The sequence below is a fragment of the Candoia aspera genome, chromosome 3 (genome assembly GCF_035149785.1).
Source record: "Candoia aspera isolate rCanAsp1 chromosome 3, rCanAsp1.hap2, whole genome shotgun sequence".
NCBI classification, from domain to species: Eukaryota; Metazoa; Chordata; class Lepidosauria; order Squamata; family Boidae; genus Candoia; species Candoia aspera.
This window is the reverse complement of record NC_086155.1, coordinates 109,452,009-109,478,880: the sequence shown is the minus strand read 5'-3', so window position 1 is coordinate 109,478,880 and position 26,872 is coordinate 109,452,009. Positions and strand designations below refer to the sequence as shown.

General features: G+C 39.5%; 1 protein-coding gene across 3 annotated transcripts in view; it reads left to right on the top strand.

Annotated features, from left to right (window-relative positions):
• The first annotated feature begins 2,265 nt into the window (after positions 1 to 2,265).
• The window catches only part of PBX1 (PBX homeobox 1), a 242,777-nt gene continuing 218,170 nt past the window's right edge, over positions 2,266 to 26,872 (top strand). The window contains exons 1-2 of one of the 3 annotated variants that reach the window (XM_063298574.1): positions 2,266 to 3,190; positions 6,561 to 6,634. In XM_063298574.1, the coding sequence (XP_063154644.1) occupies positions 3,000 to 3,190; positions 6,561 to 6,634 (265 nt within the window). In that variant the 5' untranslated portion in view covers positions 2,266 to 2,999. The remainder of the gene's footprint in view (positions 3,191 to 6,560; positions 6,635 to 26,872) is intronic. The other 2 variants (XM_063298575.1, XM_063298573.1) reach the window with 2 other exon arrangements.

Here is a 26,872-nt window from a genome sequence, read left to right as displayed (position 1 = left end):
TAAGTTATTCTTCAAGTCACAACAGTTGCATACAATTGTTGCTGTGCAGATTTACCTGGAAACAAGTTCTGTGCTCAGCCATGTTTACTGCTCACAGTAAATGAATACTGGACTGCCACTACACACATTCCTTTAGGAAATAACAAATTATTATTATGGTTCATTTTTAAAGTTAAGTAAAACAATTAATTGAATTGTAATAATACATTATTATTGCAGTTTCTGCAAATTTTTCAGCAATGTGATGGGAAGGGGGAAATAACAGAAAAAAGAAGTCCTGCTATACTAAGGCCCATATTTTTTATCTAGACAGTGATTACATTAACCACCTAAATCCTTTTGAACTAGACCTGGAACACTTTTTTCCTCAGAATGTATAAATGTTTGAAAAGGACTTTTTGACTGAAAAGCTCTTCACAACCCTAACAGATACCTCTCTTATCCAGAGTAATCACTCTGGAACCAAAACTATGATCATCTATATACATATTTCTTAATTCCAGCAAGATGTGTACTTGGATCCAGTGCAGGCTTACACATCAATTAAGTTCAGCTAGGCTCATTCTCAGCTGAGTGCACAGTGACTGTATTTACAGTACTATTTAATTCATCGGGCTATTTATGAATATGGGTCTAGCACTCTTCTGAAAAAGTGCTAAATCGATGTCCCAAAAAATAGCCCTACTCATGGGTCAGTGGCGTGGAGATGGGGTGCAGGATGAAGCATTAGAGAGCAACTGATAATAAGCTAGTTCCATCCTTGACTAGTGCTGGAAGTGAGTGACTGTGGTTGGCAGGATCTAGAAGTAGCCCATGGTGTTGGCAAAATGACATGAATTAAATATTTATCCTACTTTTTCTCCAGGAATTTGAGGCAATGTAGTTAGAACTCCCTCCTTCATTTTATTTATTTGATTTATATGGCCACCCAAAACTCTGGGTGGCTGACACCACATAAAAATACAATACAAAATCAATAAACAACAATATAAAAAGCCTATAAAGGCCCATTTCCCTTCATCACAAGCCAATGAGGTAGATCAGTTTTATATTCTGTAGAAAAAGAGCCAGTTCGGTGTAGTGGTTAAGGCACAGGGAGGCTGTGAGTTCTAGTTCTGCCTGAGGCACGAAGCCAGCTGGGTGCCAGTCCCTCTCTCAGCCCTAGGAAGGAGGCAAGGGCAAACCACTTCCAAAACCTTGCCAAGAAAGCTGCAGGGACTTGCCTAGGCAGTCGCCAGGAGTCAATACTGACTCAGAGGCATGCACACAAAAAAAACCCTACCCTTTTTCCAGCTAACAGCGACTATGAGGAGGGTCACAGAGGTAAAGAAGCTCAGCAGGGGCCCATGAGCAGAAAAAAAAAAAAAAGGTTGAGAACCCCTGAAGGTTGGTTGTGTGGAGAAATTACGACTGGCTCAGTCACCCAATGAGCTAAGAATGGACTTGCTCAGTACTAGTCTGTAGTGCTACTCTGAGTGCTGCACCACCCAGACTGGTCTTCTCTATCATCCCTTCTAATTGCCAAATGCCTTCTATATTATTTCTCATTAATTTTCATGCATCTTATCATAATTAAACATGTGCACGTATAATTGGCTAGGATATTCTGTTCCCCCCTGAATTTTTGGGCTGCCTACATTACTGGAGGGATGGGCAGGAAGTAAATCTGATCTATTGGTGGATCTCGGGGTGATCTGCAGCAGATCAGGAAGGATGGGTGGTTCCCAGTTTCATTTCATTTCGTTTTGTTTTAACAAAAAGAAGCAACAAATGATTGTCCCAGCCAAAATGATACTGATGACTAACCAGGAGTTTACTTTTGCATGCAGGATCTGTGGGCTCCGTTCGAGTCGGCTACTTAGAACCAGCAACTGTTGGGCTCAGTATGAGTCAAGTGCAATTTCTTTTATGCCAGGCTCCCGGGTTCGAGTGAAAAACAAACTCTTGGCCGAAGACGGCCTCTTCTGCACTACCCTCAACCGGCAGCTGCTTGCTCCACTGAGTCGGAGACAGAGCCCCCTTCCCCTTCCAACTCCAGCTTGCCTCTTTAAGGCCTGGAGCCTCCAGCGCAGCGCACCTCTGAACCCGGTGACTGACAGGCAGCCGCCCGCGGGGGGAGGGGGATTGGTGATGGCGAAAGCGGGGAGGAGTTGTCGGCGGCTAGCGGCGGCCAATCAGGAGGGCGAGGCGCCCTCTCGGCTCTCTCATCAGCACCACCCATCTGCTCGCCTCTTCTCCCTCCCTCCCTCCCTCCCTCCCTCCTTCCTTCCTGGCTGTGCCTTTTCTGTGTCAGTTTCAGGAGTCCTGAGCTTGAGCCTGAAACAAAGCAGGAGGCTGGAAAGGGGCTCTCCGGAGTTCGCCGAGGCAACGAGCTGAGCGCGAGGCTGCCTGCCTTGGCAAAGGCGACGGGAGCTGGTTGTGCCTTTCGCCGCCGGCTCTGCGCAGCGCGAAGCTCCCTTTGGGGAGAGCATCTGGCTCGCGAGCGGGGCGGGCGAGCGGGCGGACAGGGAAAGTTTGCTTGGCTCTTTCCCTCGCCTTTCAGACCGAGGCGGGTTTTTGCCCGAGGAAGGATTAAGCGGTAGCTTGCCGACCGCCTCCAGCGCTGCACTATCGGCCACCTCACCAGCGAAAGGCGAGAACCTGGCTGGGACGGGGAGAAAAAGGAACAGCCAAAAGCGAGCCCGATCCGGCTTCTCGCCTCGATCCTGCTCAAGTGCGCCGCGGAGAAGGGTTTCCTTGCCTGCTGGAGCCGACAGCCTCCTCGCAAGAATTCCGAGGGTGGTGTTTCTCTCCCTCCCTCCCTCCTTCCCTCCCTCCTTTCTCTCGGAAGGGTTTGAGGTCCGTTAAGGGATAATATTCTTCCTTTAAAAAAACCCAGAGAAGAAAAGCAAGGAAGGAAGGCGAGCCAGGCAGTTGATTCTTCTCCCCCAAGAAGCGCGCTCCCGAAAAAGCTCCAGAAGGGGGGAAAGGAAGGGGCCCGTCCGCGTCTAGTCTTGGGGATGGATGATCAGCCCAGGTTGATGCATTCCCACGCCGGAGTGGGGATGGCCGGCCACCCGGGCCTGTCCCAGCATATGCCGGACGGGGCTGCGGGCACCGAAACCGAGGGGGGACGAAAGCAAGACATCGGGGACATTTTACAGCAGATCATGACCATCACCGACCAGAGTTTGGATGAAGCGCAGGCCAGGTGAGTCCTTGGGTGATGACGACGACGACGATGAAGATGATACTTACGCGTATTTAACACGAGGGTATGATCCAGCCAAATCCTTGTGCTTTCTATGGTTTCGTTAGCCTGCGGGAGACAAAGTAATCCCGAAGAAAATCACATTTTCACTGGATGGCTGTAATAGACTAAAACTGCGTTTCTACTAGGTCTTCGGAGAAAGAGAGGTTCCAAGGAATGGATGATATTCTTGTGATTGCCTTTAGTTAAGTTAGACAAGGCTAAATAGCTAACTTGACTGGTTGGTTTGCTCTGGGAGCTGCAGCTTCCCATGTGCTTTTGTTTGTAGTAGTTCATGAACTGAAAGTCTCAAATAACCAACTTAATTTGTATTTGATCCGAAGAAGTTAAATCTTGTCATCTTCCTAGCTGAACTATACTATTTGAAAGATTGCATTTGGGGTGTAATATCAGTCTGCATCTGCTATCTAGCAGAGGAGGCAAATAGGTTATTGTATCATTCCAAAAACATCGTGAGTGGTTTTACCTTTTTAAAGAAATATGCAAATAGAGTGGCTATAAAAAGGCTGCTGTTCTGATTTCTGTTTTTGAAATAGCAAAAAAGCAAAACCTTTCAAAGGCCTTGGTTAAAAGCTTAGTCCTTCCTTATAGCTCTTCAGTTACAGTCCAGAAAAACTTAAGCACACTTAATCCCAGTGAAAATCAGTGGGCTTAATATCATTTAATGCTTGTCTCCTTTTGTGGCCCCTTTATAGAAACAGAATAATTTCCTCTCCTCTTGTGATGGCAAATGTTGATGCTGCATTAGGAACTACATTTTTTCTATGTGTGATATTCAAAAGTATAAATACATATTTCTAAAATAAGGAGTTGAGGCTATTAAGGAGCCTAGAAGCTAGTAGAATGCAGCCTCTAAATGTCGCTACCTTCACAAATAGGTTTCCATTACCGGATGAGCTTCCACATATAAAATCCACATATGAATTCTCTATATGAAATAGCAGATCATAATCTAAGACAAGTTGAATATTTGTGCCTGTTACTAATTGTGCACACTGTAGTATTTGACAATTTGTACAATACTTTTATCTTTAGCATTGCAGTTGTTCATCTTATCACACAAGTCACCATGTCAGTTTGTTTCTCATGAAACTGAATTTTGAGGAAGAAAAGTATGTTTTTTTAAAAAATCATTGTTAGAGTTATTTTGTAAAACTTCAGTATAGGTAGTGTTATACTTTTAGTGCACATTTGTGTGTATTAAAATTGGAGCTTTTTAAAAAAACACACACATGCCAGTATAATAAGTATGTGGGATTCTGCATAGCACTCTCCCAGCACATTTCTGCAAACCCTTCTCTAAAGTTAAAAATGAAAAAAAAAAAACATACATCCGTTTATAGAACAGAGGATTGGGAAATAAAGGAAAATAGCTGATAGAATAATCTTACCGGAAGCAAAGCTGTTAGCATTTTACTTGCACTCTGTGTCTATAATCCTTTCCACAATCACCTGGAATAGACTGCTAGAGTCTATGTGTCAGTGGTAAATTGCAAATCTTACTCGGTTTGCAATAGCTAACATTCACTGAGATGGTATTGATGTACAACACCAGTTAACAGTGGAATTCTTCAAGTGTTTACTTACAAGTAAGCTCTATAGATTTCAGTAGTACTTATATGTTAATGAGCATAGCATAGCTTTAAAGCAGCATTGGCCTGAGGAATACAAGGTTCATAACCTTGTTTTGATAGAACACTTGGACTTGATGAACAATAGCTTCTGCTGAATGATGCTTCCCATTACTGCCATAAGACAAAGCAGAGGGAAGATGTTGCTAAAAGTTGCAAGAGTTGATGTTAGGCTTAAATACTTAGTGTGTATAGATACTATTAAATGTGCTAATCTAATTGAAAATCAATACAAGGGTAAAGATGCTTTTTATTGCCTGTTACTCTTTACATACTTGTCTAGGCAGCACTGCTTACAGACTTTTAAAAGCAGATCAGGTTTTTAAAAGGAAATGTGTATTTCATTTTTTTTCCTGCTCTGTGTAACCCACTGATTAGAGATATCAAGGACAGTTTTTAAGTATGTGGCTGCAAACTTTCACTTTTACATACACTGATTTTTTTATAGTTTGATATTTGGGAAAACAAAATAGGATCTGTGCTTGTGCACCATCTGCGAGCCACGGAGCCGTGGATTTTGGGTGCTGTTAAGGCGGTGGAATGGAGGGCAAGCAGTTCCAACACATTGTGTACAAACCCGTGGGATGCTCTCTTGCACAAGCCCCATAGAAATGATGGGCTGCTGGCGAAGGAGGCCTGCCTAATGGATTGTATTCCATGTTAATCAGTGGAATGAGGAGGTTCTTCGATTTTTCTGCCTGAGGCACCAAAATGTTCATGTTCTGATGACATGTAATTTTGATTCTCAAACCCATTCTTTGATGCCCGATGAGATTAGACTTCTTGCATATTATAGCAGCACATCTTCAGAAGAGATTACTTGTCAAAGAAATAGTAATTGTTAAAGCAATGTTAGATTGTTTCTTTCCTTCAATAGGCATCTGCTGGGACATGAAACTAATCAACCTAATAAACAAACAACAACTGGTCCATTTTGGCACAAGGAAGTGGGGCAGGAAATGACCCATATAAATTCTCTCTTTTTGTGTACTAGAATAGCAACATGATGGTGATGATGATGATTTGTAATCCTGATATATATATATGTGTGTGTGTGTGTATGTGTGTATATATATATATGGTTTTTACTCCTTCAAGGAAGCCAGCAGGGCATTAAGAACATAAACATAATATCTTCCACTTCCACCCTGCCTCATTAGATGTTTTCTTTTCTCTGGCAGTATATCTCTGCATTCTGAGACTGTTTTACTTGAAAATGGGTATTCAATACTTCAGGTTTCCTTCAAGGGCTTTTCAGACCTTTCTAGTAGAGAAGCTTCAACACAAAGAATTGTAAGATGTGGATGAAAACAGGAAAAAGAAGGGAAGAGAAAGATACTGAAGTTCCCTACGTGGTTGAATAAGAACATCATTAAACACTAGAAAGGCTTCTACATGCTCCTGGCATTGATCAGTTAATAGCCTGGCCAGCAAGTATGGTTTATGGATGCTGCTGAAATAGCGGTGTCAAATAGTTCCCTATGTTGGTAGCATTTACAATCACCAAACTCATATCCTATTCAGTATAAAATTGAAAGCTGTTTTTCACTTGGGCACAATTTCCACTGATGCTGTAACCTTTAATACTTTTTTGCATAAAGAATCCCTCTAATCTATTTTTAAAGCTATTCACATTTCTGTGGCTCACTTCAAACCTGATCCTTCTGATTTCCTTGCAGAAAACATGCTCTAAACTGTCACAGAATGAAACCTGCACTTTTTAATGTCTTGTGTGAAATTAAAGAAAAAACAGGTAAGGAGAAATTCTATTATTTCCTTGCATCTTTCCCTCTCCTTTTAATGTATACCTCTGCAAACTTATTTCATTCCAAAAATATATTTAAATGAAAAGGAAACAGTTTTTCACCTTTGGTATTGCATTGTCCTAATATACATATTTTTAAATGGTGCAAATAGAATGTGATTTATGTGATATTGTGCCTGTGTGTAAGAGAAAAACAGAGATAAAGAGGGAGATAGAGTCAGGAATACTTCTTGTGTCATTTTGGTCTTAACACTTTTCTAAAATTTACATTAGTTTAAAAGAGTCCAGAAGTGGCTATATGATTCTAATTTATAATCTATTCAAGCAGAAATATTTTTCTTGTTATGGTGCTTTAAAAAGTCATTGAAAAATGCATGGTTTGTGTATGCGTAATTACGAATCTTTAATTTTGGCATATATCAAGACCAGGGAAAACTGTGCCAATGCAAACATACAAATCTGTCTTGAGGAGCAGCTTTTTTGATTATTGTTTCTCAGGGTTACCTTATTTTAAATTGTATTTCTTGGTTTCAAGTGTTAATGACATGAAAATACTCATTCTGTGTTTCCCACCTCACAGGCCTCCTGCCATGCGCTAATACACTTATAAAATGTCTCAGGGGGGCATTTAAATTTTAAAAGCAACAATTAAAAATAGCTGTCATCAATCAAGGGTGATCTTAAACAGCAGATGCTCAGAGAACAATGTTCAGTGACATCCGGTACTTATTTATTTCAACTTCCAAATGTTTTTCTTTATGGAAAAGAGAGATTTGTCTTCTGCCTTGGCTCACAGGAAAAAGCAAGCGTCTAAGCTGTTGCCGAGTTTCAGCTCCTGGGTCAGATGCTCAGTTGTGGAGTGCTGCAAACTGTCTCCTGTTTCTTTCCCCTCTTTTTCTTCTCTTTTTCCAACAAGGATGTAACAGTCAGTAATCCAGGTCTCAATCAAATAAGTAAAAGGTCTGACATGAATGAAAGTGACATCAAATATGACTGTAAACTCACTTGATACACCTTGAAAAGTGATGCATAAAAGAAAAGAGTGCATTTCAGAAAACCTGAATGCCTGAGCTTCTGAAACTCTGTGTTTATATTCTGCATCGTGTGAACAGCTGAGTGGAATGGGTTTATTTGACTCCAGCAATCGATATACGATGACTAAGGAGATCCTTTGTTAAATCTTATTTGTGCAGCTAGTAACCTAGACAAAGCACCTAGCACTGGCGTTCAAGCCTCTGAAGCCTTAAGGCTGCAAAGCTGAAGGCTGACCTTCTTGAGGAGCCATTCATTATGTGTCTCCTGTAATATAAAGTAAAGGGGTCCCTACAGTCTCTCTTAATGGGATGTAATGCAGTTTGAATAAATATGTAAGTGTAGGAAGAACAACATCTGACCCTTACCGGGTCGCGTTTTTCTTTTACTATTAGTCCTTCCAGTCCTTTTTCGTATAAGGCCGAACAAACCTGATCTTGGTTTGTGTTTTTAAGCTCCAGTATAATTCATTTCCTGGGACTCTTTTTTAGTCTCTTCTTTGTCACAGTCTTTAATTGATTTGTGTCCTGAATGGAAGTTGACATTGTTTGTAGTTGTAGCAGATGGTTGGTGAGAATACAACTTTTTAAAATTTATTTCCCCTCATCTCTCAGAAATAGTTGGCATGAGATGAGAAAACCTGGGCTGTCCTACCACTGGTTCATTCCAGTTGCATTATTAGCCAGTCAGTGAATATTGAGAACTGAGGGCCACTCTGAAAATGTCATTGCCAAGAGCAGTGTAACTAATTTAGCATATTATTTGCATACTGTAACTTCCATATGTTCTGACAAAAGGTGGAATCATTTGATCCTGCAAACAAATATAAAGAGTTTGGTAGTTTTAAAAAAATCTGTTAGTGTTTGATATATTTCTGCTTATTTTATCATATTCTCAATTATTACTTGTTGAAATGTGGGCAGAGGAAGTTTGGAAGGGGGAAATTGTAATAAACAGAATTATTAAAATCCTGTCTCTAAAGAAATGTTGATGGGAAGACTGTGAATTGCCCACCCACGTACCACAGGATAATGTGAGGGAATGCATGTACAAAAGCCAACCCATATTTATATATGTGCATTTTTACCTTACTGCTCATATCCGTGTATTTTGTTGACTGCTGGGGTTGCTTTTCCAACCGCTTTGCATGCTAACATGCAGGCGTATGATGATTTCCAAAACAGTGAGGTCTAAGATAGGATTCAGTATGTTCTTGAGCACTTTGACTGGTCTGGGGAACAGATTGTGGGGTACAGTACTGGTCCCAGGAGTATTTCAGGCAGATACGTTATTTTTATCCCATATACTTACTACCAAATTATATACAGTAATTGAAAGCATATCTTCTAGCTTTCAGTATTGTGGCAATGAGCAAAAATTATGTGACAAGCACCTGGCCATTTCCAACCTGTTTAGTTTTTAGCAAATTTATTTTCAGCACACCATTCTATCTTCCTTCCTGTAATATGTCTGGCTATGGTTTATGATAATTTCAATTTAAATTACCCAGGGATTAGAAGAAGTAGATTTGATTCTTCGAGACAGAAATTTCTTAAGTTTCCTGGCCAGGAATGAATACACAGGCAAATATAGGGGAACACTGCAACCAGCACATCTTCTTTTAGTGACGTTTAAATAGGTAATGTCTTGCCAGATTAAAATAGCACTTTGATATGGTTTTCAGATAGTGATTTTCTGTATCTATCTCTTCTCAACCCTGGAGTTCCAGTATACTAAAATTGGTATTCACCCTATTACTATTTTTAAGTGACTCTAGAGTATGCCAAAAATTATACCACCATTCCTTGTAACATTGCAGCTAATATTTCATGGTGTTAACATTGCCAGAATAAACTCAAAGTGTCTATAAAGTTTTTAGAGAGCAGATTGTCTTTACTGGCCAAAATTTTCCCTTACCTGCAGTCATTTCAATTTATTTTAAAGGAGTTATGGATGTTTTTTATATAAGCTTGGTTGTCATGAATCATTGATGTATAATGCTGTGAGTTGTATGAAATCTTAACATGTTTGTTTTTTTCAAAAATGATAAAAGATAAGATTTAATATTGATGTATCACAAGGGGAATTATATTGCATCTCCATATTATTTGTCTAGATTCAGATGGGCAGAGAGAAAGTAATGATTAATTGATTGTTTCCTATTTTACTATTGAGTAAGATAAATGTAATAGATATCACAATTACTAGAATTTTAACACAGGAGTTGTAATGGAAAGAATGGTAAGTTATACTGTATGTGAGAAAAGAAAGATGTTGAGGTTCTTACTTGCAGGGATCAGAATGCTTGAAAAGAAGGAGAGTTGGTATCCCCAGAATGAGAAATATTGGGGGTTAAAAGGTAGCAGTCTTTCTTTGTTTCAGTAACAGCCTTCCCTTTGGCGTAGAAAGAAAATAGACAATAGTGGATTATTAGACTTATTGTATGGCATCTTTCATTCTTTCCTGTGAATGTTTTTGAATATTTCATTTGGTTTTCCAAAAACAATAGAAGAAAGTATGAATGCTTCCCTAATATTGCCTTAAATGCATATTTATTTAAAATATTACCATCCCATAAGAATTACAAATATTTTTTGAAAATATCAGTAACATCATGAAGTATGAAATATGCATAAAGCCATTATCCAATGTTAGAAATAATAGTGAAACCAGTTAAAGCAACTTTAATGATAGGTTAAAATGATGCACTTTAATACTTTTTCAAAAGGAACCAGTCATAATCCAGAAAGAAATGCATTTCACAACATACCCAAACAAACAAACAAACCAAAAAACACAACCCCACCCTTTCATCCACCATCTGTGAGTGGATTGCTCCAAATCATGGTATTCGTGATAGGCTTGCCATACAGAGACTTATAACTAGATTGGTTCATAAGGAATGAAGTGGTCCCATAGACAGTTGGGATTTAAGTTTTAAAGGTTAAAACCAACATCTTAAATTAAGTTGGAAAATCAAAATGAACAACCAATAGCCAGGATTTAACTTTAGACCCAAGGTGCCAAATTTTGCTGCAACTGAAGTTTCTAGCGTTCTTCAAGAGTAGGCTTTTTCAACAATGGTTTTAGAAGAAAGCCTGTCAACATTACAGTATTTTAGATGCTAATTTAAACTGTGTCTATTTGTACAGACATTTTAATTAATTTCATCTCTTAGTCTGTCTAGATTTTATTATGATTGCCAAGTGTTTTATTGAATTGTGTTAGTCCTTGGAATCTGAATGGATAAAGGGTGGCATAAAAAGGATTGTTATTGGAAAATTGGAAAATGGACTGAACTAGAAACTACTTTCTGGGGATCTTTAAATGGGAAAAGCAGTAAAGCTAAAGTTCTAATCTGTGATAATGAATAACAACAGCCATTGATGATCAGATTGACAATTTGGCTTCTATATAATCTCTATATAATGTTTATATGCAATATGACTGAGAACTAAATTTGCATTCTGAAAGTGTAACTTTGAAAAAGCTGAAGTTTGTTTAGAAGGTATTCCTCAAATGATCGTTCATCAAGAGAGGAACTTTAGTATTACCTATATCCTCCTGTCACAAAGACATCTTTAGCCCAGATACCGTTACTCAGGGCAGGCAGATGTTTGGTGTCATACAGCAAAGTGTTGGTTCTTTATTTTTTATTTATTTGTTTACTTACAGTGAGGTGCTAAAATAGCTTAACTGCTATTGATTCTGGGGCAATGTTCTGGACCTGCCCTGACCATAAACTACAACCCTTCTTCTTTTTTGGTTGTCTGAATCAGTAGCAGAACATACCAATGATTTCCTCAGATCAGAGTTTCTCTTCCTTTTCTCCTTGGTAGAAGTAAACCCACTTACTTTATTTGGAGCTGAAGTTGAGATGAAGGAAGGGATAGGGAGGCAAGCTGTGTGCTTGTAAGGGATCACAGGCAAAGTGTCTGAACACATACCATATACTCGTTCTTTGTTCAGAACCATTTGTTCTGCTTTAGCCACTGACTCTGAAATGCCAAAGAGAAGACTTTGGAAGAGAAATGCCCTCATTTTTACAGGGCTGTACCTGATACTAATACTGAGTAAACTTGAAAGGAACAGCAAGGGATGCAGAATCCTTACCCTGGCTAAACCATGCTGCCTCCCATTCCTTGATTCCTTAAATGAATTGAATCCGTGAGATCTGACTCCTTCTCTGTATAGCAACTGCTTCAGTGTGGTGAATCTTCCATTTGAACAAGAGCTTTTTTCCCCTATATCTTAGACAAGGCTGGCATCATATCTGCCTGGGCATGGGTGCTGGTGGTAGTGGTGTCATTCCCTTAGTGCATGCTAGATCCTAAGGGATTATTAATGCAATTTACAGATGGTGTGTAGGCAGAAACAGAAATTTGCCCTTAGTGGAGCGTGTTTTAAAGATATTACAGTACCTCCATCAATTGCCCCCCCCCCCCCCGTGATGATGATTCATGGCCTTCATCAGGGCAAAGCAGTAACTAAAGTCTCTCTTGAATCATGTTTGGCTCCTGCTGACTACTTGGATTATTGTTTCATTGGCAAGAGAATAGAAATGACTTTTCCACTGCCTTTTTCCTGAACGTTTTGTGACTTCCCAGTCTAGCCCACAGCCCAGGGATTTCCTGGTGGTTTCCTATCTAAGTACTAACAAAGTCCCACCCTGCTTAGCTTTTATGCGATCAGCCAAGGTCACTAACAGCTTACTAACAATCTTTATTTGTTTATGCTTTTTGCTTGTCTCTCCTCCTTTGAATGTTCCCTCTGTGGCACAAGATTTGATGGAAGTGCTTTTTTTTTTTAAATTTCTGCCAAAAGGCAGAAATGACTTGACTCATCCATGTGCTGCCTTTTGCAGTGGTACACTAAAAACTAGGGGAGGGTTGTGTCTAGTGTTGGCTAGATTGCACTGGCTCTTTTGGCAGCTGCAGCACACAAGTGGCTTATGCTTAATCTGTGGTTTACCAGGACATCCAGATCATTCTCACAGGCATGACTGCTGAGCAAGGGACTGCTTATCCTGCAGCTGTGCATCTGGTTTTTCCTAAGTGCAAAACTCTGGCTACTGAACTGCGTTTTGCTAAATAGAGCCCACTATTCAAGTCTATTAAGATCCTTTTGAACCTTGAACTTGTCTTCAGAGAGGCTAGCGATTCCCCCCCCCCCCAGCTCTTTCTACCCAGATAGTCTTTTCAATAAATCAACATGGGACAACTAAAAAGCAAGTCCAAATTGTACATGTTAAGACATGTGTTCCACATCTTGGCTGGAAGCTGACAACTTCTGTGTCTAGGTTGCCATGGCATTTGCCTCCTCGCATCCTGCCAATAGACAGCAATCTGCATTCCCCTGATGCCCCAACTCCTCCCTTTTGTTTGTAGACCAAAGAGTTTTCTCCAGCAATGACTGCCGAAAAGCGATAGCATTTTGGGGAAGGAAAGAAAGATCACTAACATCAGTCAAAAAATGTGATGAGACAGTTTTTTAAAAACAAACAAAACCCCTCCAAGCCATGAACAAAAGCTAAACAATCTCCATCCTTTCCAAATTTATGACTTGGTCAATTTGGTAGCATTGCCACAGTTACTGTGGCAGTACACCTCCTTCAATGTTAAGGGCCCCCTTGGAGCACCAAACCTTTGTCCAGGGTGTACATCAGATTTCTTTAGCCTGTTGCTTGGGAATCCTGTCATAATTTTTTATTTCTCTATGGGAAAAATCTATTGATTGGTTTTTTGGACTTGGAAGGATGAAGGTCTCTGAGATGTAAAGTCAGGGGCAGGGCAAAGCTGTGCCAACCAATTTTAATAATCCTATTTTAACTAAATGTACAAATTAATAACTCAGAAAATAAACACCAAAATTTTTATTGGTCTGGGACTGTAAATTCATGTCAACACCAAAGATGCCCATCAGAGTTAAAAATGACTCCATTGTCCTACTGCCTCTATGGCTCCTAATTCCTCTCCTCACCCATTACTGGTTTCACAAGTGAAAGCTTTAATTTATTCAGCATACAATCTCTTTACTCCACTGCTTTCTGTAATTTATACTTTATACTGCCTGCTGTCTCGAATTATTTAACTCCGTAAGGCATTCAGGGAGAGACCGGGTACAAAGTTGCAATGAAGAATAAGGCTTGGTTAGACAGTCTGCCTTTTACATTATTAGTCAGATTTTAAAATATGACCCTAATCAGATACTCCCAAAGGAACAGACGGCCAGAAGAATTACACACCAGTAGCCAGTTCACACAGTTATTTGCTTCTCTCTGTGAATAGCCTGTTCCGAGTCACGTCTGAGCGATCACATGGACAAGCAGAAGAATCAACCGTGGTGTACACAGTCAAGGCCAGGTCACTATCCATGATCATGGCAGTTGCCAAGGATGCTGCTGGGCCCCCCAAATTTGATGCAGAACACACACAAAAACCAAGTTCAAGTGTTTATTTCTCCTTGTAATTATGAGCACGTGTGTCTGGGAGTGTGTCATGTTGAGTTGTCTGCTCACGTCGATTAAGAAGTTAACTGAAACAGCTGGCCTGAGAATAATGGAGTTCTCAGCAGTTTTTAGTTGGTTGCCATTTGCAAGCCAAGCATAGAAGCAGCACTCAAGTATAGCCTTGTCATGAGGCAAGGTGACTTGGCCATCTCAGGTGGTGGGGCTTCAAAACTATTAATAACAGCAGAATGGGAAGCTCTGGCAAGCCCCACTGAAATGAAGAGGAGTTAGGGGGAGAATATGATGGTGTTTTGGAACTACAGTGGGTTTATTACAACATGACATTTTGCCAATTAGTAGCCACAGGACTGATGGAAAAAGTACATTATTGGTGCAATGAATGAGCATACTGGTAATCATTTTAGGATTGGGGCATATGCGAGAAGCTGTTTCCCTCTGGACTGCATTTGATTGAAATTACTGTAGCCTTTATTGGGACTCAGTGAATCTCAGTAATGCTTTTAAAAAGAAGGGAGAGAGAGAGTGACGCTAGTATCCATTCCTTTATTCTGAGTGGGACAGTTTGCTAGCAAATGACATGGGCCTCTTGGATTCTGCTGGATGAAGTTCTCTACAGCCTTGAATTGACATTTGGCTCTGCTAATTTCCTACCCATTCTTTGTGTGTGTGTGTGTATGTGCTGTGCATTCTTGAGCAAATATCCCTCTTGAGGTATCCAGGGAGGATTAAGGGTGGGTATATCTGCCAAAGCTTTTTCCCCTCCTTCCCACAATCTCATGCTATTTGCAGAGCCTGCATTTGGATGTTGCTCAATATTTCCCGAGGTGGCTGGAATTTGCTTTCCGCCTATTTGGTCCATTCTCTAACATTTGCACATCTGGAGTATCTTAAGCTTTGCACACAGGGCAATGAAGTGGAGCCCCCCATCTCTTCCTCTTCTCAATTCGGAGGTCACGATGGGAAGAGCAGACTGGGTTCCTTTGAGAAGTATGGACAGTTGGACACTATAAGCCAACTATAAGTTTTTGTTTTAAAAGCTTTGGAGAAAGCTTTGAACAAACCCCCATGGGAGATAAAATTTCAGGAAGAATATTTGGTCTGTGGAGAGATTTACTTGTTTGCCTTTTCTTCCTTGGATTCTGTAGCACTCATCACAAGTAGAGGTGCTCATTACTGTTTTGTGGATTTATCTTTTGACACTAAGTTGCAAACACAGTGTTCAGTAGATTTGATATCTAACAGATTTTTTCTTATCCTAAATGTATGCTATGCGTATTATATATATTTTAGTATATGTATAGTTTAGTATAGTTCATATGGCATCTTTCTGGATGTTCAGGTTGGTGCTCTAGACTATTGCACAGTTAGCAAGGAAGGGTCCCTAGGTTAGACAGATATTTTTTATTTTTGGGATCTCTCCATGTTTACTTGAAAAACTAAGCAGGGAAACTCTACAGACCAGTGATGATCCAGGTTCATCATCTTTGTCATTTCTGCTGTGCAAATCAAATGGAAGGAAAGCCTGTGGTTTCCTCTGCTTTGGGATTTCTGCAATAAATACTTATCCCAAGTACTTATTTACTTGAAGGTAAAACTAAATGTGTTGACTATTAGAAAGAGAAACCAGCTAAGTTTAAACTATGTTGAGCCATAGGTGTTTAGCTATAGCACTAATGTGAGATCACACAAACACCAAGTTATAGAATCGTAGAATGATAGGGATGGAAGAGACCTTGGAGGACTTGCAGTCCAACCCCCTGCCTAAGCAAGGAATCCTCATATCATCTCAGACAAATGGTTGTCCAATCTTTTCTTGAAAACCTCCAGCGATGGAGCACCCACAACTCCGGGAGGCAAGCTGTTCCACTGCTTAATAGCTCTCACAATTTGTGAGTGTCTCTCTTGGTTTAGCCAAAAACATCTACAGAGATAATGCTCTCTTGCTCCTAACCTGCTCCAGGCTTCCATAAGGAGTTATTTAATCTCTGTGTACCTACGATTTGTGGAAATAGTCAAGCTCAGAGAATTCTACAAGAATGATGGTGGATCCAAGGTACCCAGATCAGATTTCAGTTCTGAATTTGGAGCACTAATAAACAACTTATATATTTTTTCAGCATCAGATTTTGAAATTCTCTGTTAGGGCAGGTATATGTAAAGGAACTGGCTCTGGAATTCTTCAAAGTGTTTTTTTTTTAAATTCTAGGGGTCATCTTCTGAATCAGATCCTTCTGCCAGTTCTCAAAACAGTCTTGCAATTCTGGTTGTCCAAGAGCCAGTATTTTCCTCCCTGAAGGAAAAATCAGCTCACATATCCAGAATAAAATCAGTTGGGATTACAAGGGAGGGAGATGCCCTTTGTCTTATGATGCTATGATGCAGGTTTGCCAGATTCTTCTGGAAATGGGAGATTCCAGAGAGTTAAGAATTATAGTGCTTTTGCTTGCCCCCCCCCTTGCGCCCCCTGCTCCTTTGAGCTGTGAGGAAGAGAAATAGAACCATATAAAGAGAAAGAGAATCTAGCTGTAGGAAAAGAGCTAGAGAACTTCTCACTGGAAGGGGGAATTAGCTGCAGGGGCTGAGATAATGGTTTAAATAGGATTTCATACAGTTATGCATTCAAACTTTTATCATGGGGGAAAAAATATCTCCGTTTTCTTCCTCCTGTTTTTTACAATTGTTTTCAAAACACATTTTACCCATTAGCAGCAAGCATTTTTTCCAGGTCTGAATTTCTGTCTTTGCAACTTGGTATTGACTTTTCCAGCTTTGTTTCTTTCTGATCGTTCCTTGTTTTCCTCCTCTTGTTTCTTGAACAATTTTAACTTTCCTGTTCCCCATTTTTGTGTGTGTGTGAGGAAAAAGAAAGGGCCATCTTAAATGAGGTATTTTGCTTTTCAGACTTCCTGTGAAAGCCTGAAACTGTAGAGGTGTAAATCAGCCTGAGATGCAAAAGGGAAATGTGATTCTTCTTTGAGATATGCTTTAGAGGAACTGCAAAGGATTCATCTTGTTGGCCAAAGAGTTTTACCGTGAAGGCACCTTAATAAGTATCTAGTCCAAGGCTATATTCATGGGAGAGAATTCTTGAGCAGAAATAACAAAGAAGACTGCTGCTGAAGACACACAGGGTGTTCTGTCCTACAACAGAGAATTGCAGCCTCCTGTCCTCACATAGTTTTGATTAAGTTGTTAAACTTAAAAGTATGGGAAATATGCAAGTATATTTTATCAGCTAACCAGGGCCAGAGAACAAGTTTTTCCCCAAATTGATTTTTCTCCTCATTTCTAACTCTTCACAAGTGTTTAAGGTTTGCACATTCCCCATCCTCTTTCATAAACAATTTTTTTTTGGTGCCTTTGAATCAGTGTTGACTCCTGGCAACTGCCTGGACAAGTCCCTGCAGCTTTCTTGACAAGGTTTCGGAAGTGGTTTGCCATTATCTCCTTCCTCGGCTGAGACAGAGGGAGTAGCCCAAGGTCCCCCAGCTGGCTTCGTGCCTAAGGCGGGACTAGAACTCTCAGTCTCCCAGTTGGTGCCTAACCACTACACCAAAGTGGCTCTCTTTCATAAGCAAAGCCCCCTCTTCATTCCTCTCCTCTCTCTCAGCAGTTTGTGCCAGGAACTCAAGACACTCATCCATCAAGTCGGCACAAGGGGTCCACTTGGATGTAACGCGGTTGGGTTTTCCAACTTTTAGAAAAGCTTTAAAAATGTTTCCCAGAATTGAACCTAGGCCTGGGGGCTAGAGTGATGACTTGGTCCCAGTTTAGCCCTCCTCCTTGTTCTTCTAGCTCTATTGTGAAGCATAAGAATGCAGTGACATTTGAACAGGTGTGTTTCCCTCATCGCTAAAGAACCAAAGTCTCCTTTCTTTCTCTAATATCTCTTTCCTCCACAAAAACAACTCAGCCATTTTTTATGGGTGGGACCTGGCACCTGGGATTGGAACATGTGGCAACTCTGACTGAATTGGATGGTATCTTTTATTATCATCTGTTTTTATGTCCCCATTTTTGGTGTCCAAACGAGGCTGTAAGTGTAGTGTCTGTATGTTAGAAATGGTAATTAAGGGACTTTGGAATGGGCTGTTGGAAATTCTGGGTGTGATGCTTAAAGAAGGTGGTATGTTTTCATCATGAAACTTCAGAGCAGAATTTTCTCTGGCAGGACATGTTGCAGGCTACTTCATCTCAGAAAGAGTGGTCTGGTTTTCACACAGCATGCTAAGCTATGGAATGGTTACAGTATTCAGTTTTGGGTTAGTGTGCTATGGGAAGCCAGCAATTGTGATTTTAAAATTGTGGTTTATTCAATAAATCATAATCAAACAAACATTGGCTTAGTGTGGTTTGTGAAAACCAGTCAGTGTGTCCTGTCTCTGTAAGAAGGGCTGCTTCTCAGTTCTTGCCTCTCTGGATACAAAAGAGAAGATTGGAAGTAAAGCATTACCTTAATTTTCCTGAATTCTGGGAACCAAAATCTCAACATTGTAATTGGAAGGCATTATAAAATATCAGATGGAATAATCCTAGTTTATTAAAATAGACTTTAGGATACATCAGGATACATTGTGGGGAGGTGGGTATGTTGGTGAGTTTGTGATGCTCAGGGTGTGTGTGTGTGTGTGTGGATCAGATGGCAAAGAGGAAGAGGTATCAATGAAAAAATGAGCTAATGCCTAGTTCTTAAACAAAGGCCTTTCCTCTTTGTCCACTAGAAGCCTTATAAAAATCTTCTTTGATTTTCAGCTTGGTAGTTGCTTTAAAAATGAAATCCTTATTTTTTCTGAGCATTTGTAAGAGTTACAAGATCATTCCAGGAGCCCTCCAGAAGGACTAGGGAGTCTTCTATGACCATGGCATTGCCAGAAAGAGATTCAGTTCTCCAGGATATAGCACCCATGTCTTAAAGAGATATTTCTGGGGTCAGGGGTACTTTTTGGGGACTAATGCAGTCAGCCACTTTGGGGTTAGGTAAGGGTCAGGTTCATGTTGTAAATCTGTTTGAAGGCTCTCCAGTGAAAGGGGAGCATTTTTTGAATTTCTGGGCTTATCCTTTTTTAATGTCACTAGTTGTTACTATTGTCTCTGGAATTCTGAAATTTGAGATCCTTTCAGTTTTTATTGTTGGCTTTACAAATAGAATACATCTGTATGCCCATTGACTGTAAGGATGTATTTGGGGGTTATTGGGTTTTGAGCCAAGAGTCAAGGAAGTGGAGGGGCCACCACAGGGATAATATGGCCAGAAAGTGCCATGGCACCAATCCAAATAAAAGGCAGATGAAGAAACATTTATGTACTATTTCCTTTCCCACCCAACATGCAGCCACAATAATTCTAATGATTTCTCTACAAGCTTGGATATACTGATAGGAAATGCTGGATTGGCTAAAGCGATGACCTGCCATGATTCTGCCCAGGAAAAGCATGCTGATTTGGGTGGTACAATGGAAACAAGGTTAATCTCCATGGGATATGTCCACCAGATTACCAGGTGAAGCATCAATCCTAGCTTGAGAATGGTTAACTATATTCTAAAAGAATTTCATTTTCTTACTCTGTTACCCGGCTGAACAGTACACCTGTTTTGATTGTCCAGTTTTTGCAACAGATGGAAGGAGATTTGAGGATCTTAAAAGTTTTATGAGATGAGGGGGATCAACATACATGCTGAGCTGCCTTGTCAAGTGTTGCCTGAAATTTCATGGCTGCATAATGATTGTGGACCTGTCTAGACCAACACATATGACAAGACAGGTTTTGGATTGCAATTCCTGTATGGGTTGCAGATGTTGATCTCTATAAAGTTTGCTGTGGAACTGGAGATGAAGACAGATAATCCTTGCCTGGTTTCCTTCTTGAAGCCTATTTTTCTTTCCCTCTCTGTCAAGATCAGTGTGCCCATCTGATAGTGATGAGGAGTCTGGTTGTCTGCGCATCAACTCCCAAAATCCTCAGTAATGACCATATTGACCGGTAATTCTGGGAGCTGAAGTCCTTCTATTTTGAGGATGGTCATGGTAGGCAAGGCTGGCTAAAAATAAGTTGAAGAAACCCTTATTCCTCACCCAAATTAGAAAACTTCTGCTACTTCCACAGGGACAATTAATGAAAAGCTCTGATTTTCCTTTCTGCAGATCTGGAACATGAGGTTGGAGAAGTGTTATGCTGCAAAGTCTCCGTCTCCTCCTCCTCCTTTAAAAAAACTTTCTCTATAGGACTTCTTTGGCATTCTTTGTTGTATGAATTTCTGGAGAATGGTTCACAATTGTGCTCTCCCCAAAGTTCCTTTTTCTTTGCAAACTCCATGGTGACTTTCAAAATAAAAGGAATTCCTATTTGGTTCTTACAGATTACAAATCCGTCTGGCTGGCCCCTAGTTCTGCTGCTGAAGGATTTGTTTGAGAAAAGAGCTGTGTTGGCATCCTCTGTTACTGAATGTGCCCCCTGGGAAGGCCGTTTGCATATCCCTCTGGTGTCTTGCTGCTTCCAAAGGCAGTTGTGCTGAAGGGGATGCAGGAGGGCTCCTCCCCCTCCCCCTCCCTTTGGAGAGCGGTGCCTGGTGTGTTTCACCCTCTTATCCTTCCTTCCCAACGGAGTTCACTGAAAGTTCGTCTCCAATCAGCACAGCCCTTTTTCTGACTTCTCACCCTTTGTCCCCATCGCTCCACGCAAGGCAGGAATCCAAGCCACCAGAGGTTGGCAGACTGGGCACAGCTGGCTGGTGGGTGAAAATACTCCTGCTGAAGAGAAGAGGGAGGAGGGCATTGAAAAACATGACAAAATATTGATAGTGTCCATTTTCATGTTGAATGGAGGTAAGATGGCCTTCAGCTTTTTAAAAATCACAAAATGGAAAGGACTTTTTAACTTTGGTAGAGAAACTAAACCCCACACAGGAGCTCTGGCTGGTTACAGAGTTTATTGATTGATGGGGAATCACCCAGACTGGTGATGGAGGGCATGATATAAATAGTCTAATGAATAAAATAAATACAAATGCTTATTTTGAGGGAAATACACAAACCTTAACTTGCTTCTGCATTTATCTGTTCGAGGTTAAACAAAGGCTTTGTGAACTGAGGAAAAGAGCCCCTGGATAATTAGAGACTCACAACCCTCCTTTTTATCTTGAGTTAAGTGATTTAAGAGAAACATGATTTATGCAGGAGACAATTGTGGGGTTGGCAGTTCTTTGCAGGTTCGCACTTGTTACTTTGCAATATACATACACGCGCTCTTTACCTTTCTATATCCTCAGCTTTCACCCTGGAAAAACCATGCAGCATCCAGATAAAAGCCAGGGTTTGCAATTGCTTGTATATTAACCTTTTGGGAGTGATGGGCACATCACAATCAATAAACAAACTGATTATTGTAATTGGTTTGTTTATTGGCTTTAGTGTTTACTCTTCTGTGGACTGTAGTTTCTGCTGCAAAATTAAAAAGTCCCTTCCGTTCTGGTATCTTAAAAAGCCAAAGGCCCCCTTTCTTCTTATTCACAACAAAAGGGTGGTACTATTGGTATTTTAGTATGTTTTAAATGTAGGTCTCTGTCTTGCTCCCCCCGCCCCCAATTTTTTCAGCAGCGCTATCTTCGCATCACAGTTGACTAGCCTCAGGTGGCTTTAATTCATATCACTGAGCTTTTGGTTATTGAGTTTAAAGCTTTGGCTATATTTCTGTTGTTTTATTTAGATTCAATAAGCAGGTATAAGACATACTTTTTGTTTCAAACCTGACGTTTGGAATTTTGTAGGGGCGACAGCTACGTAAGGTTGTACCATCCGCAAAATGGCAGTCATGAGGGACATCTACTAGAGTGTTCCTTGATCCCTTTAACCCCCTGCTGCAGAATGCAATCATCTGTTTATTTTTGCTCTTTGGGGGGCAGGGGGACATAGTTCCAAAGCATTCAGCTTGTAACTCCCTGTCATGTTTATTTTTAAAGAAAGTTTGAGGAGTCAGAGACACTATTGGAAGTAAAGATAATAAAGATAATAAGAGACTGGCATTTTGTTTTGCAGCATGTCAGCTTCCTATGTTTAAAGAAAATACATATAAAAAATATATAAATATATATATAAATATATAAATGTAAAACATCAGGTGGGTCAGAGCTTCTGGCAGACAGCAAGGAACCCCAGCTCTGGAACATGACCATCGATTTCCTGCAGTGGTAAAAAGCAGATAATGATCAAGCTGCCTTTCAAAAAAGGCATCAGATTATTGATAGGGTTGAAATTTGTAATTATATGTCTTGATACATGTATCCATCTTGTAATATATGAATGGGGGCTTTTCCTTCACAAGGTCTTTTTAGCTTTGAATGCATCTGAAGCTTTCTTTAGGCACAGGTGCAGAAAATCTTAGTGTTAGCCATTTATGCTTGATGAAACTTTTCATCGATTGCTATGAATGAATATGACCACACCACCAATACAGTGCAGCCTCTTGTGTGGTATTTTGCTTCTTAGAAATGTTTTATATGCTTGCTCTTTATCTGCACCGTCTCTCTCATTTCTAGCTATGCATTCAGGAGACCATTGGATTCCCAACTAGCTTTCCACTGTAGTCTTATATTAAGTGAGCGTAAAGTAGATGAAACCAAACTGTAGAGTATAATACAGTATACTCAGCATTAAGCACATGTTGAAAAACAGTTTTTTTTCAAGTAAATGCTAATTCTGCGTTGAGGCAAAGAGAGCTTCCCCACTACTATTGCAAATAATTTTTATTCGGGATACATCAAAAGAGAAGACATTAACAACTGCTAAGGCAGCTGCAAACAAAATTCTATGAGGAATCTTATGAGTATGGACATACTAAATAGACTTAATGGAAGCTGGAATGTTAATGGTAGTGCAAGAAAGGTCATGCACACATGGCTCCGGGACAAAGACAGTATGACTCCATCTTTGTCCTGGGGAGGTAGTGATGTGAGCTATTTCTACCATTTAGTTGTCCCTTGCCTGCCCGACCTTGCAGTCCCACCTTGCTCTAAAGTCAGTAAACCTTGAAGCTCTAGGATCACCTCCCTCTGATCCAGAATCATTCTTTTTTCATTCCTTTCATGGTTCTGGTTTCTTCTTTGTAGCCTTACTTCCCCATTTAAGTCAATTTTTCCTAATTTTCTTGTGTTTGTAATGCTATGCAAACTTTGCCAACTCTTATTAGAGTTTTGCTGTAGGCTTATTCAGAATGTTTTAAGACTGCTGTTTTCTTGATGATGAAGTTAAGAATTGCATTGCATTAACAGGTTCTTAGGAACTTTGAGAAAAATTGGTTCGTATCAATTCTGCATTATACTGAGAGATACTACTCAATTTCTATTTTATCTTATGTTTTATCTTGTTTTACTGTATTTTATTCAATTATCCTCTTTCTCTGATGTTTAAATTTTATTTTTTAAAGTTTTACATGGCTGTTATATTGTCTTATATTGTCTTTGCTGTATTGGGACATTTTTTCCAACGGATTTTTTTTTTACTTTGATAATTATTGACTGTAATTTAAAAAAATGATTTGAAATGTGATATTAAGAGATCACAACAAACTGCCCTGAAAAAGCTGCCTCAATAGTTTTGACAGAAGACAATCATGACTTAAAAAAAAAAGTTTTCATTTCTCCTAAAATATTCTGATGTATCTTTCCATTAAAATGTATCTTTTATCTTCAGGGTCATGACCTTTAAAAATGGTTATGAACATTTGAGGTTATCACTTGCTTATAGCTGGCCCTGTGTTTGAAGAAACCTCTTCCATGTTCCTAAAGCAGTTTTGTATTTAAAAAGCTTTTTTCTGTTAGACATTAGCTAAATGAGAAATGAATAAATAAGCTAACATTTAATTTGAATTTAATTTAATTAATACTAACATTTAATTTAAAATTTAGCAAAATAAAATAAATAGAGCCCAAAGCAAGAAGCAAAACTCTTTGTTGAATTAGAATTCAGTTTGCTTATATGCATGCCAGTCATTTCAGTTGTGAAGCTGGAAAGAAGCTGGGCTTACCTTGTAGCAGAGGGATTCAGTAGGAGCTCTCATTTTATGTTACGCCTGTCTTCACCCTTCATGAAGTGTTAGCTGACATAGTGGTAAGGTTATGCTGATGAGCAAGTTGGTGATTCTTGTGCATCTTTGTTTTTATGTTTTACATGGTATAGTTTTCAATTGTAGCAAAGGATGGCTTATTCTGAAAATATGTTGTCCTTGAAATGCATACACTGCCAGCATAGAGACATAATGATGAACCATTGTTTGCCTTATGTACATGGCTAGCCACAAATCTTGGATTTACACGGTCATTCCCTCCTTATTTCCACTGAGTGCAAAAAAAGGTTATTACAGTATTATTACACTATTATGTTTGAATTGTATAAACCATAGTTTATAACCAAACTGCAACCAAGCCAAGATCCTCTATCTGTTGTGAATCAGAAGTCTGATCTCAATCCCTTGTGCATGTATGGAGTGGACTTGTTTGGGAGAGTGTTCTTTTTGAGTCAGAACTGTACTTAGTGGACATTCTTTGTCCAACCTGTATGAGAGCCTTTATCTTCATTCCATATAATGTTTTGCCATCTCCCCTGTTAGAAAGAAGATTTCCTAACATTTGTCTGCAGGAATGACTTTGTCCATGTCTGTTAGAGGAAATGGAATCAGTCTCACATCTCCTGTTGTGATGTTCCTTTTATATGACATGGCAAAGTGAACTAATAATGCTTCTCTTAACTCACAGCAATACGAGATTGGAGAGGGAGATTATTTGGCTCATCTTAACTGATAGATCCCCAGCATTTCCAGAAGGGCTGCTAAATTTGATGCAATTGCTATTGCTCTTAGATGTTTAATTATCTACCACTCTTGATAATTTGTTTTCCCTTAGGCTGATTTGCATTTTATGTCTATTTTACTTATCACTTTTTGACTGCTTTAATATGCGTGCTTCTTTTAGTTTGTGTTGGTCTTTAACTGTAAAATCTATTATTATTATTAGGTTATTAATATTAATCCTTTGTGCTTAGAGGAAAAGAAAAGGGGAAAATGAAATGCATAAGCTTCAAGCTTGCATGCATACCAACAAACAATTAAATATGGATGGAGCCAATATATAAAAATATTTAGACTTTAGGAAATATCAGTATTCCCTTACTAATATTGGGGATGAAATAACTACAGTTGCCAATTGCTGACTCTAAGAACTAGAAAAAAGTGTTTTTGTCCTAAGTATATAAAGACATTTCTGGGTTTGTTCTATGGAAATTGTGAATACGCATAAGTCATAGTTATGAGAAATCTTTTTTCAGCCTCCTTTAGCCATCTAGATTTTGTAATCAAGCAGCTGGTTAAAATGAATTAAGAATTAATAAGTATTCATGTCATCTTCAGAGTATGCATGCAGATATGCAGAACTAATGCTGGAAATTGCTATGAAACTATATACACCCATTTTATACTGCTGTATTTCCCCCCAACTACAGGATCAACCCCAAATAAATCAGTTTTGCACGTTTCTAGTAGGATCCAGTTGTATACATCACTGATTGGTTGGCAGGTGTCACATCTTGAAAGTGCTCCATTCTCTACAGAAATTTTTCGAACTGAACAAAAGTGAAGAAACCTTTAAATGTATAATTGTGCAAAGCCCTTGAAGAAAAACAAATGGGTCTGAAGCATTACTGTAGCAGCTTTTCCCAGCCTGTACTCCTTCAGCTACAGTATTTTCTGCAAGTATAGTAGTGGCTGGGAAGGACAGTTTTAAAAGCTAAGGGAGGGAATGATATTTATAAAAATAATAAAGGTGGATAGAAAATAAATAAATAAATAAATAAATAAATAGGAATTCTAAGCAAATAGAGTTCTATGAAAATCCCCCCCCCTTTTTTTTTTTGGATTTCCATATTTTTTGGATATCATTGCCACTGAATATTACTGGAGCTTTGTGTGTTTGATGCTTGTTTCATTTTATTAACAAAATGCCAGTCTGCAAAAAGTATGCTTCCTAGTTAACTCAATTCAGTTAAAGGGATATGCCAATATAAAAACTTTCTTACATCATCAGGGCAGATTTGAGCCAGCTCTACCCTATATCTCAAACTTTGACACTCCTCATCATTGTCACATTTTCACCATAGATACCATGACACACCACATATTCTAGAGCCACATTGTGCCATAAAAAAAGTGATTGATGCCTATTAATCTGAAAAAGTTTACAAACCCATTTCTAAAGTTCCAGGGGTCCCAATGATCAGTCACAGACAGCCTTGAAATGGAAAATATTTGAAATAGTGGTCTCATTTTCACAACAGTGACTGTTCTGTAAAAATCATTCTATGAGTAGAGCATAAAATCATCTAGGTAGTTGCAAAGAATCCCAAAGCATCTATGGATCTACAGCCCTGTCTTGCTTTGGCTGAACTCAGTATTCGTAACTCCATCATCACAAAAAGATAAACATGTTTTTGATAAAAATGGGATTCATAAGATAGTAGCACGAGGGAAGCTATTGCTCCCTGCTTCTTGTCTCAACTTTGGCAAAAATCACCCGAGTTATTTTCCAGACTTCTGGAGGAATGTTGTACGGACAGATGACTTGAAAATGAAACTTTAGTGGCTATACTGCTGTTGATACATCTGGGAGAAATCAAAATAGGGTTCCACAATAAGAACCTTGTGCCATCCAAACATGGAGGTGGTAGTGTCATGGTTTGGAG